We start from the raw sequence: 14,332 nt of genomic DNA on the forward strand, positions 1-14,332 counted from the left end.
TCTTCATCCCTCCTGGGGTGGTGCCGCTCTTCTCTCTAGAAATATGGTATATAGTCTTAGAGTTTGTACTTGACTAACTGGGGCCCAGGTCAGGAAGCAGACAGACTGGCTAAACCGACCGTCTGCTAGCCTCCTCCAGTCACAGAAGTCAGTTAATTCTCAGCACTTAGAGACTCTTTCACCTAGATATCACACTATAGAGACTGTCCAAACCAATTTAAGAGCAACAATTTAATTGAGGTTCAACAAATAAAAAACAGATGTAATACGGATAAACAAATGATAAAGCGTGGCTTATTGAATATCAGGGCCCTTTTCTACGAAAGCACTTTTTGTAAATAATATGATCACTGATCATAATCTAGATGCACTCTGTTTGACAGAAACCTGGCTAAAACCTGATGATTACATTATTTTAAATGAGTCTACACCCCAAGATTACTGTTATAAACATGAGCCACGTCCAAAAGGTAAAGGGGGAGGTGTTGCTTCAATTTATGACAATGTTTTCAGGATTTCTCAGAGGGCAGGCTTCAAGTACAGTATAACTCGTTTGAAGTATTGGTGCTTAATATAACATTATCCAGAGAAACAAATGTTAATGATAAATCCCCTGTGATGTTTGTGCTGGCTACTGTATACAGGCCACCAGGGCACCATACAGTCCTTATTAAAGAGTTTGCTGATTTTACATCCGAGTTAGTGCTGGCTGCAGATAAAGTTTTAATTGTTGGTGATTTTAATATCCATGTTGATAATGAAAAAGATGCATTGGGATCAGCATTTATAGACATTCTGAACTCTATTGGGGTTAGACAACACGTGTCAGGACCTACTCATTGTCGAAATCATACTCTAGATTTAATACTGTCACATGGAATTGATGTTGATGGTGTTGAAATTATGCAGCCAAGCGATGATATCTCAGATCATTATTTAGTTTTGTGCAAAATTCATATAGCTAAAACTGTAAATTCTACTTGTTGTTACAAGTATGGTAGAACCATCACTTCTACCACAAAAGACTGCTTTGTAAGTAATCTTCCTGATGTATCCCAATTCCTTAGCATATCCAAAACCTCAGAACAACTTGATGATGTAACAGAAACTATGGACTCTCTCTTTTCTAGCATTTTAAATACAGTTGCTCCTTTACGCTTAAGGAAGGTTAATGGAAAACAGTCTGACACTGTGGTATAATGAGCACACTCGCACCCTAAAGAGAGCAGCCCGGAAAATGGAGCACAGCTGGAGGAAAACAAAACTAGAGGTATTTCGTATTGCTTGGAGGGAAAGTAACCTATCTTACAGAAAAGCATTAAAAACTGCTAAATCTGATTACTTTTCGTCTCTTTTAGAAGAAAACAAACATAACCCCTGGTATTTATTCAATACAGTGGCTAAATTAACGAAAAATAAAGCATCAACAAGTGTTGACATTTCCCAACATCACAGCAGTAATGACTTTATGAACTACTTTGCTTCTAAAGTCGATACTATTAGAGATAAAATTGTAACCATGCAGCCATCAGCTACAGTATCACATCAGACAGTGCACTATAGATCCCCTGAGGAACAGTTCCACTCATTCTCTACTATAGGAGAGGAAGAATTGTATAAACTTGTTAAATCATCTAAACCAACAACATGTATGTTAGACCCTATTCCATCTAAGCTCCTAAAAGAGGTGCTTCCAGAAGTCATAGATCCTCTTCTGACTATTATTAATTCCTCATTGTTATTAGGATATGTCCCCAAAACCTTCAAACTGGCTGTTATTAAAGGGTTACTAAACCCCTGGTCAGAGCCTGACTCCACCCACTGGCAATATTTGAAAAATGCTGAAAAGTGGGCAGGGCACAGCGGAGATAGAGGGGACGAACCGAGGGTGGGGGTGAACCTGAGACCCGCAGTAACGGATTGATTGACAGCTGCTGTCAGAGTCGCTAAAATGGAGAGTGACTGTAGTGACGCAAGTAGCTTTGCAACAGAGCGTTCATTTGAAGTAGAGGACTTTTCTCCCCCACCTTCACCTGAAGTGGAGGATGTCGAGGTGTCTGTGGACACAGGGCCAGGGCCTGAGCCATATCAATTCGAGCCGCTTGCTCAAACTGCAGTCTTAACTCTTTAAGCCTCTCATCAAAAAACCACAACTTGACCCCAAAGAACTAGTTAATTATAGACCGATCTCGAATCTCCCTTTTCTGTCCAAGATACTAGAAAAGGTAGTATCCTCACAATTATATTCCTTCTTAGAGAATAATGGCATCTGTGAGAATTTTCCAGTCAGGATTTAGACCGTATCATAGTACTGAGACTGCTCTCCTTAGAGTTACAAATGACCTGCTCTTATCATCTGATCGTGGTTGTATCTCTCTATTAGTGCTATTGGATCTTAGTGCTGCGTTGGACACTATTGACCACACTATTCTTTTGCATAGACTAGATCACTTTGTTGGCATTAATGGAAGTGCATTAGCATGGTTTAAATCGTACTTATATGACCGCCATCAATTCGTAGCAGTGAATGAAGAGGTATCATATCGTTCACAAGTGCAGTATGGAGTACCTCAAGGCTCAGTACTAGGGCCATTTCTCTTCACGCTTTACATGTTACGCTTGGGAAATATCATCAGGAAACATGGTGTTAGCTTTCACTGTTATGCTGATGATACTCAGCTCTATATTTCTTCGCAGCCCGGCAAAACATACCAAAAACTAACGGAATGCATAGTCGATATAAAAAACTGGATGACGAGTAATTTCTTACTGCTAAATTCTGAAAAAACAGAGGTGTTAATTATAGAACCTAAAAGCTCTGCATGTAATGACCTAGAACGCTGTCTTAGATTTGATGGCTGCTCTGTCAATTCTTCGTCATCAGTTAGGAACCTAGGTGTGTTATTTGATAGCAACCTTTCCTTAGAAAGCCACGTTTCTAGCATTTGTAAAACTGAATTTTTCCATCTCAAAAATATATCTAAATTACGGCCTATGCTCTCAATGTCAAATGCAGAAATGTTAATCCATGCGTTTATGACCTCAAGGTTTAGACTATTGTAATGCTCTATTGGGTGGTTGTTCTGCACGCTTAGTAAACAAACTCCAGTTAGTCCAAAATGCAGCAGCTAGAGTTCTTACTAGAACCAGGAAGTATGATCATATTAACCCGGTCCTGTCAACACTCCACTGGCTCCCTATCAAACATCGTATAGATTTTAAAATCTTGCTTATTACTTATAAAGCCCTGAATGGTATAGCACCTCAGTATTTGAACGAGCTCTTGGTACATTATAGTCCTCCACGTCCGCTGCGTTCTCAAAACTCTGGCAATTTGATAATACCTAGAATATCAAAGTCAACTGCAGGCGGCAGATCCTTCTCCTATTTAGCGCCCAAACTCTGGAATAACCTACCTAACATTGTTCGGGAGGCAGACACACTCTTGCAGTTTAAATCTAGATTAAAGACCCCTCTCTTTAACCTGGCTTACACATAACATTCTAATACACTTCTAATATCCAAATCCGTTAAAGGATTTTTAGGCTGCATTAATTAGTTTAACCGGAACCGGGAACACTTCCTAAAACACCCAATGTACTTGCTACATCGTTAGAAGAATGGCATCTACGCTAATATTAGTCTGTTTCTTTCTTATTCCGAGGTCACCGTAGCCACCAGATCCAGTCTGTATCCAAGTCAGAGGGTCACTGCAGTCACCCGGATCCAATATGTATCCAGCACAGATGGTGGATCAGCACCTAGAAAGGACCTCTACAGCCCTGAAAGACAGCGGAGACCAGGACTAGAGCCCCAGAGACAGATCCTCTGTAAAGACCTTGTCTCAGAGGACCACCGGGACAAGACCATAGGAAACAGATGATTCTTCTGCACAATCTGACTTTGCTGCAGCCTGGAATTGAACTGCTGGTTTCATCTGGTCAGAGGAGAACTGGCCCCCCGACTGAGCCTGGTTTCTCCCAAGGTTTTTTCTCCATTCTGTCACCGATGGAGTTTTGGTTCCTTGCCGCCTCTGGCTTGCTTAGTTGGGGACATTTCATTTACAGCGATATTGTTGACTTGATTGCAAATTATTGCACAGATACTATTTAAACTGAACTGAGCTGCATGATGACATCACTGAATTCAATGATGAACTGCCTTTAACTGTCATTTTGCATTATTGACACACTGTTTTCCTAATCAATGTTGTTCAGTTGCTTTGACACAATCCGTTTTGTTTAAAGCGCTATATAAATAAAGGTGACTTGACTTGACTTGACTGTATTAGATGCTTGAGGTGCATTGCAATGAATTTTTGCAAGGACTTTAATTTTGACTTTAAAATGACGTGCTCATGGGAAAAGGACAAAATATGCAAAGCAACCAAATATAATTATCAAAGTAATAAGAAATGTATAAAGTAGAACAATGAGATAAAATGAAGACGAAATGTTGAGTCACACACCATGGCAGAATTGATTTAGTTTCATTTTTAAATGTCTAAACTAGTTTTGTGTTGAGCCAGTTTAATTTCTACTGTACATTACACTTCATACATTCATTTCAGAACTAATCCTTCAATATCTGTGCATGAGTTTGAATGTTAAAGAACATGAAGGGAGATTGTAATCAGGACCATGGTGCCCACTTGATTACGGTTTTGCTGTAACTTCCTGGAAAAGGGAAGCTAAAGCATAAAACTGCTTTATGTAATCCTTACCTGGATATCCTCCAGTGCTGAACTTAATTGCTTTTGTGTTGTTTCTTCTACTCTAAAAGACATTATAAGTGTTGGAAACATGTTTAAGAAATATTCTAGGTTTTATCGATGTAAAACAACAAATTAAATAGGCACTGTCTGTAAAACATGCAAAATGTTTCTTTAGTAATTTTGAAATCACAATGTCAGCATTAGATAATCCTGTTAAATGACTGAATACAACTGATTACATAAATCAGATTTGACCTCTCTCAAGCCAAGCCGCAGAGCTCATATGAAAAAGAATAACAGTCATCCCTTAATAATCAAAAACTCTAAGGACACCTATCTTCAAACTCTTTTGCAGGCTTTGGCTGGCTACTTGACTGGTGATAAATAATATGTTTAATAGCTGAGACAGTGCACCCTAGATTTGACCAGTCCAGGTCTGGGCAGTGCAACAGTCATAAGGATGTGTTTGGCGTCAGACATAAGCCCAGTTTCCTAACCCACTGACGCCATGGCAGTTTAACCAGTTAAGATGTGTTAAGAGGTGGGTATTAGATCTGCTTGACATTATATGATGAAATAATCCCTCTGCATGCGAGCTTACTCACCACTACTGGCACCAGGACAAACATGATCCAAAGGTTGTTATTTGTTCTATCTACTATCTAAAACAATATTTACTAATTCTATTTTTTCCCATTATTTATGTAACGTTGCAGAGGAACTATAAGTCATTGCATACAGAAATGTTATACAGTATATGACAGATTATATCAACTGGATGGATAAAAAGGAAGTTCATGACCCCTTTAATACATACCAATTTCTAAAAGGTTTCATATATTGTTTTTACTTCATATGACAATATAGTGTATTTCATACCAACACTACATTTGTATATAGGATTCTGGGTTGCCACTATTTTGCACTTTCAGCATTGCTTTTTATGGTTTGAGCAATACTGACTTAACCTATGTTATGAGTTTGTGTTCAACTTACTTATTTGAATGATCGCAAATGGGAAACAGCAACAGGAATGCACAATGGCAGTGCTGGGAATACATGTCTGACATTGTTTTTGCAATTCCATGTAGTTCAGTACTGTTAATGATGCGAAATGCAGAAAAGAGTGAAAACAGTAAGAAAAAAAATTACTCATTCATTTATTTATAAAAAAAAAAAGATTTAGGCTAATGCTCTTGAATAAAAAGCTAAGAATCAAAGCACAACAGACACTATCACTAAGATCAGTTTCCCTTTTTTGGCTGGCAGATCTGTCGTCAGTCATAAGCTGGTTAACAGAGCAGTACTCACCTCCAATGACTTGAGGCAACACAAATAGTCATTGAGTGCTAATGAGGTCAGAGCTGTCAGTATCTCAGGCTGTTCATTAACCAAACCAAAGCACAACCACCCAGTAAAACAACCCCAACTCACAAACTACAATAAGCATCATCAAGCCAAAAAAAGTACACTAATTGACATGACACTTAGGACAGGGTTGCAAAATCCAATCTGCCTGTGTATCATAAATATAGAAAAGTCATGCCCCCTGATACTACTAAAGGAAACTCACCTCACTGAACCCCACTAAGGACAGACAGCACAGAATACATGAGCAGCCATTCACACAAGCCCTGCATCATAAACTCAGGATGTATCCTAAAATAACCAAATGAAACTGCATTGCGCCACAACGGCCGCTTTAAGTGCAGACATCTTCTTTGCTAGCTGCAGATGTGGTATAATATACATCAAATATATGTCTGTTAGTTTTGCCATAATGTATTGGCATAACCAGCTAAGGATGTTTACTCTTAAAAATAAAGGTTTGCCATAGAACAGGGGTGTCCAAACTTGGTTCTGGAGGGCAACTGTCTAGCAGAGTTTGGCTTCAACTTGCCACAACACACCTGCCTGGATGTTTCTAGTAAGAGCTTGATTAGCTAAAAGCTGTACAGGACAGTGGACCTCCTGGAGCAGGATTGGACACCCCTGCCATAGAAGAACCAGTTTTGGTTCCCTAAAGAAACTTTCAGTAAACAGTTTTTAAAAGAACCATTTTTTTTTTCTTTGTGTGAAGAATTTTTTCCCACTATAAAGAACCTTTTTTGGAATAGAAAGATTCCATGGATGTTAAAGGTTCTTCATGGAACCATAGAAGCTAATAAAGAACCTTTATTTTTAAGAGTGTATGGAATGGATTTACTATTATGATCAGGAAGCAGCTCAAGTAGGTAAAGGTAAGGGGCAAATAAGGATCACTGACAGGTCATGACCGACAAGAGAGGTCATTTTATAGATGGGTGACAAACTAAACCTAAGATTAAGGTCATAAACTGTGCAACACTGCTCAGATGGATAGGGAGAAAAATGCAACAACCATAGTTGAAACACATGGGTTATTCCAAAAAACAAAAGAGGCCTCATGACTTGCTTTCAAGTCTCTATCCACTTGTTAAGTCATGACATAAGGAATACAATTTATGGGTCCAAGTCTTCATTTATAGCACACATTTAAGCTTAGCTTAAAAAAAATCACACTGTCCTCATGATGTCCTGGACACCAATATTTTAACGATTCATAAAAGATGAATCGCTGTCTGGCCAACTGAGATTTCCATATGAAGTTAAAGGTTAGGATTTTGATTTTTTGGTAGTATTACAGCACTGCAAATGTTATCTTAAGGAGCTATTTCTACCTGATCTAACCCTTAGATTTCATTTTATCACTGTAACCTAATGTAGGTTGAATAATATAATAATAATTTGGGGTTGAATAAAATCAAATAAATTAGATGTTACCACATGATAAATTGTACGTATTCAGTGAAGAAAAACACTTAGAGGGACTTCAAAGCTTTACTCAAATGAAAATACTTTCATCATCCTCATGACAGTACACATGGTATTGACTCATACATAAAGGTTATAACACACACCAGTGTTTGTAATGTTTGTAATACAGAGTGTATACACAATGTAAATAATAGATTGATTGCACAGTGTAGAGCGATTAATTGGTCATAACAGAACTTTGTGAGATCGCAATAAACAACAAGCTTTTTAGTGATTATAAAGGGAGCGCTCTTTGCAAGCTTTCTATAAGCCATTCAAAACACAGAACTTTTGTTTATCGGAAACACACACATTGCAAAATTTCGGAATGACATCTGCATATTTATGCAGGATTCACTCTCGACATAGCAGTGACTGACATAGTGATAGCTATAATTGGACAAAATATGTGAAAATGTGCATTAAGACTAGAGCACCCTCACTAATTTCAGAAGCACCCTCAGTTATTTATTTCTGGAACCGGACCTGGTTGATATCTAGTATTACAGCACTGCAAGTGTATATTAGCACCTTTTGTTGTTTGCTTTTGGCATCTGATAGCGCATTTGGACCAGGAAATGATGATGTGTGATACCAGATGTCAAAGCCCCAAAATAGTGCTTCTTGAAGAGACCCACACCATACTATAACATGAAACACCACACTGTTCATATTTCTGAAGATAAAATAACTTGTGGGGTGTAAACTAATTCATAAATGCACCTCAGGATTTCACACATCTTGTTATTTACCTAGTCCTGGGGTCTTCAATGTTTTTCAGTGCAAGCACCCCTTATAGAGGTGATAGAGACATTGAGCAGGGACTCCCAATACAAAATGTGTCAAACAGAGCTACATATTAAGCATATAACCTTCGATATTAATAGAAACTAACCATATTATAATTAAAAAGTTATAAGTAGATCAAAACTATGCACATTATTGTTGTTGCACATGCGTCACTATCTGTATATTACTTTTCATTGTTAAAACTGAATTCTATGCATCATAAACAAAATGTTACAATAAAAATCACAATTCATTTGTTGTTTGCAGCTGTAAATTATTTTCATGGATTTGCAGAGTCGTACATTTTAATTTTACCAATCAGATGGACAGTTAAACATTTAGCTGAACTTTAGCTACAAGTTTATTAAAAATTCACATTAGCATTTTACTGTCACTGTCGATTGCAATTTCGAGAGTGAATCACACATTTATATGTAGATGTCATTTCCAAAACTGTGCAGCGTGTAACTGGCAGTCGCTCCTCTTGGCACCATGAAAAACAATACTTTTATTCAGTGGTTTATATGTGTATAGACTCGTAAGTAGAAAGAGAAAGTCAATAAAGAGAAAGTAATTTTTTTTTATGATGATGATGATGAAGTCAAGTAGCTTAAAAAGAAATGAGTTTTCAGCTGTCGCTTGAAAATTTTCAGGGATTCCGCATTCCGGATAGGGGTGGGAAGATCATTCCACCAGCCAGGAATGGTGAACGAGAATGTTCTGGAAAGTGATTTTGAGCCTCTCTGTCTTCTAGAGATAAACAAACATCCGTGTGATTGGCTACATTTCTCACCGCTGCACAAACACGATGTAAAAAGGAACATTTTACTTTCTCAGCATCAGAGTTTCAATATCGCAACGGAGCATTTGCTTAATCTGTTTCACGAATAATATTATATAACATTATCATATGAGGGTGCTCTTGCTTTCGTTTCAGGATGCTTATATTTATATTTGAATTTATGATGTTTTTTACCCATATTTTGACTTTTTTAACAAAAAATTATTTGTGATCAAACATTAATTAGCGGACCCCCTGCAGTACCATCGCAGACCCCCGGTTGAAGACACTTGACCTAGTCTATTTAAAGTAGAGGGTCGTGTAAGCTGGTGGGTCTTAATGGAAAAAGTGGACCCCTAATGTAAAGCTCACCGACCCACACGTAGAGACCGTCACTTCGAGCGACGCTAATCGCGTTGTTCATCTCAATTGATGACACAGGTCATTTAGTAGCAAAGGGCAGAGTTTTGTTTTCTATCCTCGTATTGTAAGACCCTGTTGTAAAGGAGCAAATCAACATAATGCAGCACTCATCAGAAGTAGTGTGACGTAACTAACTAATCTTTCAGAAAGCCTGTCTGGATTTAAATAGAGATATACGTAATCCCATTCAACACTTAGAGGAGTTGTCAGGGGGAGCCAAGCCCAAAGAGGGGCCAACAACAGCACTAAACACAACGCCATCCCGTTGTCTGGTCGGAGAAAGAAACGCCGAAAGCAGAGAGAGTGTGAGACAAGAGAGGAGGCAAGAGAGGAGGGTGGGTGAAAGCAGAAGGAAACTCAGCAAATCTGCCCCTTTGACCCGTGTACAGCTTGGGAATATGGGGAACACTAAGAGCGGCGCTTTGTCCAAAGCGATTCTGGATGATCTGAAGTTGAATACCAAATACACAGAGGAAGAGCTCTGCGCATGGTACGCCACTTTCCTCAAAGAGTGTCCCTCCGGACGCATCACCAAGGAACAGTTTGAGGGCATCTATGCCAGTTTCTTTCCAGATGCCGACCCTACCGCTTACGCTCGACATGTCTTCCGCAGCTTTGACACTAATGCTGATGGCACCTTGGACTTTAAGGAGTACATTGTGGCACTGCACCTTACCTCGTCAGGCAAGACCCTGCGCAAACTTGAATGGGCATTCGCTCTGTACGATGTAGACGGCAATGGGACCATCAGTAAAAACGAGGTGCAGGAGATTGTACGGGTGAGTATCGATCATAATTGGCTTTTTAATGCGCATCCTGCATTTGCTGTTGATTGAGTATCAAAAGTGTGTAAGACTGATGGGTTTGTTTGCATTCATTGCTCATGGCACTTAGTATAAGTTGTAGTATATTTGTGACCAGATGGTTCAAGAAGCTCAGGATAGATTACACCACCTGATAATACAAGGCTCAATCACTTGAGCATGCCCTATGCTAGTAGTTTTCGATATGTCAGTTATTAGTGATATGTTAAGAGTGACAGAATTGTAATATTTTGCATTCTCCCGGCAACAGTCAATATTCAACATGATACCCGTCGAAGACCAGAAAAATCTTCCGGAAGATGAGAACACACCAGAAAAGCGCGCTGACAAAATCTGGACCTTTTTCGGAAAGAAAGAAGATGGTAATAAGTCATCACGCAATGTGCTATTGCTGCAAACTACATGAATCATGATGTGTTCTCGTAATCAATACATCTTCACAATGTCTTATTGTCTTCATAGATAAGATTGGAGAGGGGGAATTCATTCAGGGTGTCATGGAAAACAAAGACATCTTGAGGCTGATACAGTTCGACGAGCCAAAGAAGATTCAGGAAAAACTCAAGGAGAAGAAGCATTAATGGCTACATTCTCATGAGATTGATTTGACACTAAACCTACACGACCCAGACTGATTCTCCAGGCCACACGCTGGAGACATTCAGACACTCCATCCATACACACTTCAGAGCCGTAAACCAGACAAACCTAGCTTTTCTCATAACACATAAAAGACTTGTGTTCTGGAACACCACCATCACCACCTCTGCCTGAAAGGCCGCACTGCTATTTCGATTGCTTTAAGAATCCAATTGATAAGAGTTCCAATCAAATTAGGCTCATGTTAACAGTCTCTGCTCAATCCTCTTAGGATCTGAAGGTCGGGTAAGACAAATCCACAGGGTCCAGTGGCTCTCCTCTTTTAGATCCCTTCAGGGTTAAGCAGGGGCGTGTCTAGAGCATTATAAATGGGGGGGCCAGGCTGGGGCACTGTCTCAAAAGAGGGTGGCCGCAAAATGACCAAAATGCGCATGATGAGAAATAAAAACATTGTAGAATCTATGGTACACTATTAAGAAGTGCAAACCTGCAAATGTTATCTTAGGGAGCTATTTCTACCTGATCTAACCCTTAGATTTCATTTTATCACTGTAACCTAATGTAGGTTGAATAGGTTAATAATTTTGGGTTGAATAAAATCAAATAAATTAGATGTTACCACATGATAAATTGTACGTATTCAGTGAAGAAAAACACTTAGAGGGACTTCAAAGCTTTATTCAAATGAAAATACTTTCATCATCCTCACGACAGTACACATGGTTTTGGCTCATACCTAAAGGCTATAACACACACCAGTGTTTGTAATGTGCTGAGTTATACAATTGAATCCACGCATTATGACATAGAGTGTATACACAATGTAAATAATAGATTGATCGCACAGTGTAGAGAGATTAATTGGTCATAACACAACTTTGTGAGATCGGAATGAACAACGAGTGACAGCTTTTTAGTGATTATAAAGGGAGCACTCTTTGCAAGCTTTCTATAATCCATTCAAAACGCAGAACTTTTGTTTTTCGACCACACACACACATTGCAAAATTTCGGAATGACATATGCATTTTTATGCAGGATTCGGTCTCGACATGGCAGTGACTGACGTAGTGATAACTACAATTCGACAAAATATGTGAAAATGTGCATTAAGACTAGAGCACCCTCACTAATTTCAGAAGCACCCTCAGTTATTTATTTCTGGAACCAGACCTGGTTTATACGCCTTTATTGTATAATTATATACAAACCAACAAAATACAAATGCACTAAATAAAATAATCGAATAAATGCATATTTACAATAAGCATTTAACTCAAATAAGTATTAAATTATAAAATAAATAACTAGAGAAGGCTGACTATAATCAGCTTGCTTCCATTTAGTGGGATAAGCCTGCTCTTAATCTGAATTAAAAAAACCCTTCTGATCTTCAATGATGCAAGGACAAAGTTTGAGTGTGCACATGCAATATCTGAGCGAAAGCAGAGCCAATTCATAAGAGAACATTGTCTATTTAAAAGTGCACGTCCAGTTTTGTGTGAGAGCGAAGGAAATCTGGTTGAGAGTAGAGAGGTTTGTGCTTGCCCATTACATGGATGTGCTATCTCGTTACATTGCCTCACTCTCGACATTTGTCATTAAGATAACTCGATAGAAATGGCCTAAAATTAAGTATATAAAAAAGAAGAAAGCCTCCCTAGGTAGCCACCTATATTGCCCATGTCAGGATCCACCACTGACAGATGCAGAGAGAAATGTAAAAAAACAAGCCAATCACAAGGTATCTGTTAAGGGGGGCACCTGGGGTGGCCAACCAGATTTCTGTGGGGTAGTGCCACCCCTGGCCATCATGTAGACCCGCCCCTGGGGTTAAGGTGGTTTAAGCACTCAACATGCATTCATCAGACTATGAAACCTTTTATGTCATTACTGATCAATCCACCAATGCCATTTAAAAACATGGTTTCAGCCCATTTCAGATCAAAGATGACAGTTGTTCTATTGAAATAACCACATAAAAGCCAGTCATGACTGACTGTGTGGTTTCTGTCCATGTATTTGTATTTTAATTTAGCAGCCTGTTGTTTTATAAGAGTACAGATGTCAACATGTGTTGTTTATGTTCTTTTTTTCAATCATTCAGTTTCAATATACTGTACATAAATATATATTTGAGCTGATTTTCAATGCAATAACTGGTAATATCATGTAACCACCACTTGTTGTTTCAGAAACTTACTGACCTACTTTTGTACACGATATTATCACACAAGAACAAAGCTGTCTCAAAAAAGGATATTTAGCTGGACCTTTAACTAACTGATTGAGTTCAGAATAAGATTAGCGTCTTGAGACACTAATCAAGTTTAGATTTACTAAACTTGAATACTAGAAAGGGCTCTCACCCAGAGTGTATCTTTATCATGTTGACGCTGCTTACGGCCAAAGCTCTAAGGACAAGCCTGAAACACAAGGGCTTAACTCTTTCTTTTCTTAAAGCCGCCTTTGGCTCAGGTTAATGCATGGCCTGGTTTAAGCACTAGGATAGTGAGCTGCGGGGGAAGTCATGGCCTAATGGTTAGAGAGTCGGACTCGTAACCTAAAAGTTGTGGGTTCGAGTCTCGTACCGGCAGGGATTGTAGGTGGGGGGAGTGAATGTACAGCGCTCTCTCCACCTTTAGTACCACGACTGAGGTGCCCTTGAGCAAGGCACCAAACCCTCAACTGCTCCCCGGGTGCCGCTGCAAAAAAATGGCTGCCCACTGCTCCAGGTGTGTGTTCACTGCTGTGTGTGTGGACTTTGGATGGGATAAATGCAGAGCACTAATTCCGAGTATGGGTCACTATACTTGGCCACATGTCACGTCACTTTCACTTTCAAAACAATGGGAGGAGCTCTGTAGCATGGCTGCTTTTGACTCAGTGGAAAACAGCGGCTAAAAGGCAACCTGAGAGGATCATTATTATTACTGTATAAGTGTTGCATTAAATTGACCTGAAGGAAGTCTTGTTCATGGAAATATGGGTTTTTGGTTTAGTTTGGCATTGTTTTGAAGCAGGGGTGCAATGTTTGCCTGGTTAGCTGCAAAAGTTAGGCTATACACATTATTCATGCATGCATGCATGCATGCAAAAAAAAAAAAAAATTAAATAAATAAATAAATAAAAATGGCCATTTAAGATTTGGCTTGTATTCTTAATTCTTCTTCTTAAATACTACATGCTGATTTTGCTAAAAAGAAGAAACCTCAATGGAGATAAACAATTTGAGTTCTTTATTATTATTATTGTTTTATACAATGTAGTAATTTCCTGGTCAAATTCAACATAAACATCATATCTTCAGAAACATGTTGATAAATGAATATTATCAATGAAGACTATTAAGTTGAGAGCAAATAA

General features: G+C 38.8%; 1 protein-coding gene across 1 annotated transcript; it reads left to right on the forward strand.

Annotated features, from left to right (window-relative positions):
* Positions 1-9,729: 9,729 nt before the first annotated feature.
* Positions 9,730-12,100, forward strand: LOC109079914 (recoverin). The gene is made up of 3 exons (XM_019095026.2): positions 9,730-10,321; positions 10,617-10,728; positions 10,829-12,100. Exons 1-3 carry the CDS (start codon positions 9,941-9,943, stop codon positions 10,945-10,947), a joined length of 612 nt encoding a protein of 203 aa, XP_018950571.1. The 5' UTR covers positions 9,730-9,940; the 3' UTR covers positions 10,948-12,100.
* Positions 12,101-14,332: the final 2,232 nt, after the last annotated feature.

Source organism: Cyprinus carpio, chromosome A3, assembly GCF_018340385.1.
Source record: "Cyprinus carpio isolate SPL01 chromosome A3, ASM1834038v1, whole genome shotgun sequence".
Taxonomy (NCBI): Eukaryota; Metazoa; Chordata; class Actinopteri; order Cypriniformes; family Cyprinidae; genus Cyprinus; species Cyprinus carpio.

Bases quoted from the DNA above. Each gene is read 5' to 3' on its own strand.
- LOC109079914 (XM_019095026.2), top strand. From the start codon at position 9,941: ATGGGGAACACTAAGAGCGGCGCTTTGTCCAAAGCGATTCTGGATGAT. The intron at 10,322-10,616 runs GTGAGTATCGAT...TCCCGGCAACAG, and splicing joins AGGTGCAGGAGATTGTACGG to TCAATATTCAACATGATACC. The intron at 10,729-10,828 runs GTAATAAGTCAT...TTGTCTTCATAG, and splicing joins TTTCGGAAAGAAAGAAGATG to ATAAGATTGGAGAGGGGGAA.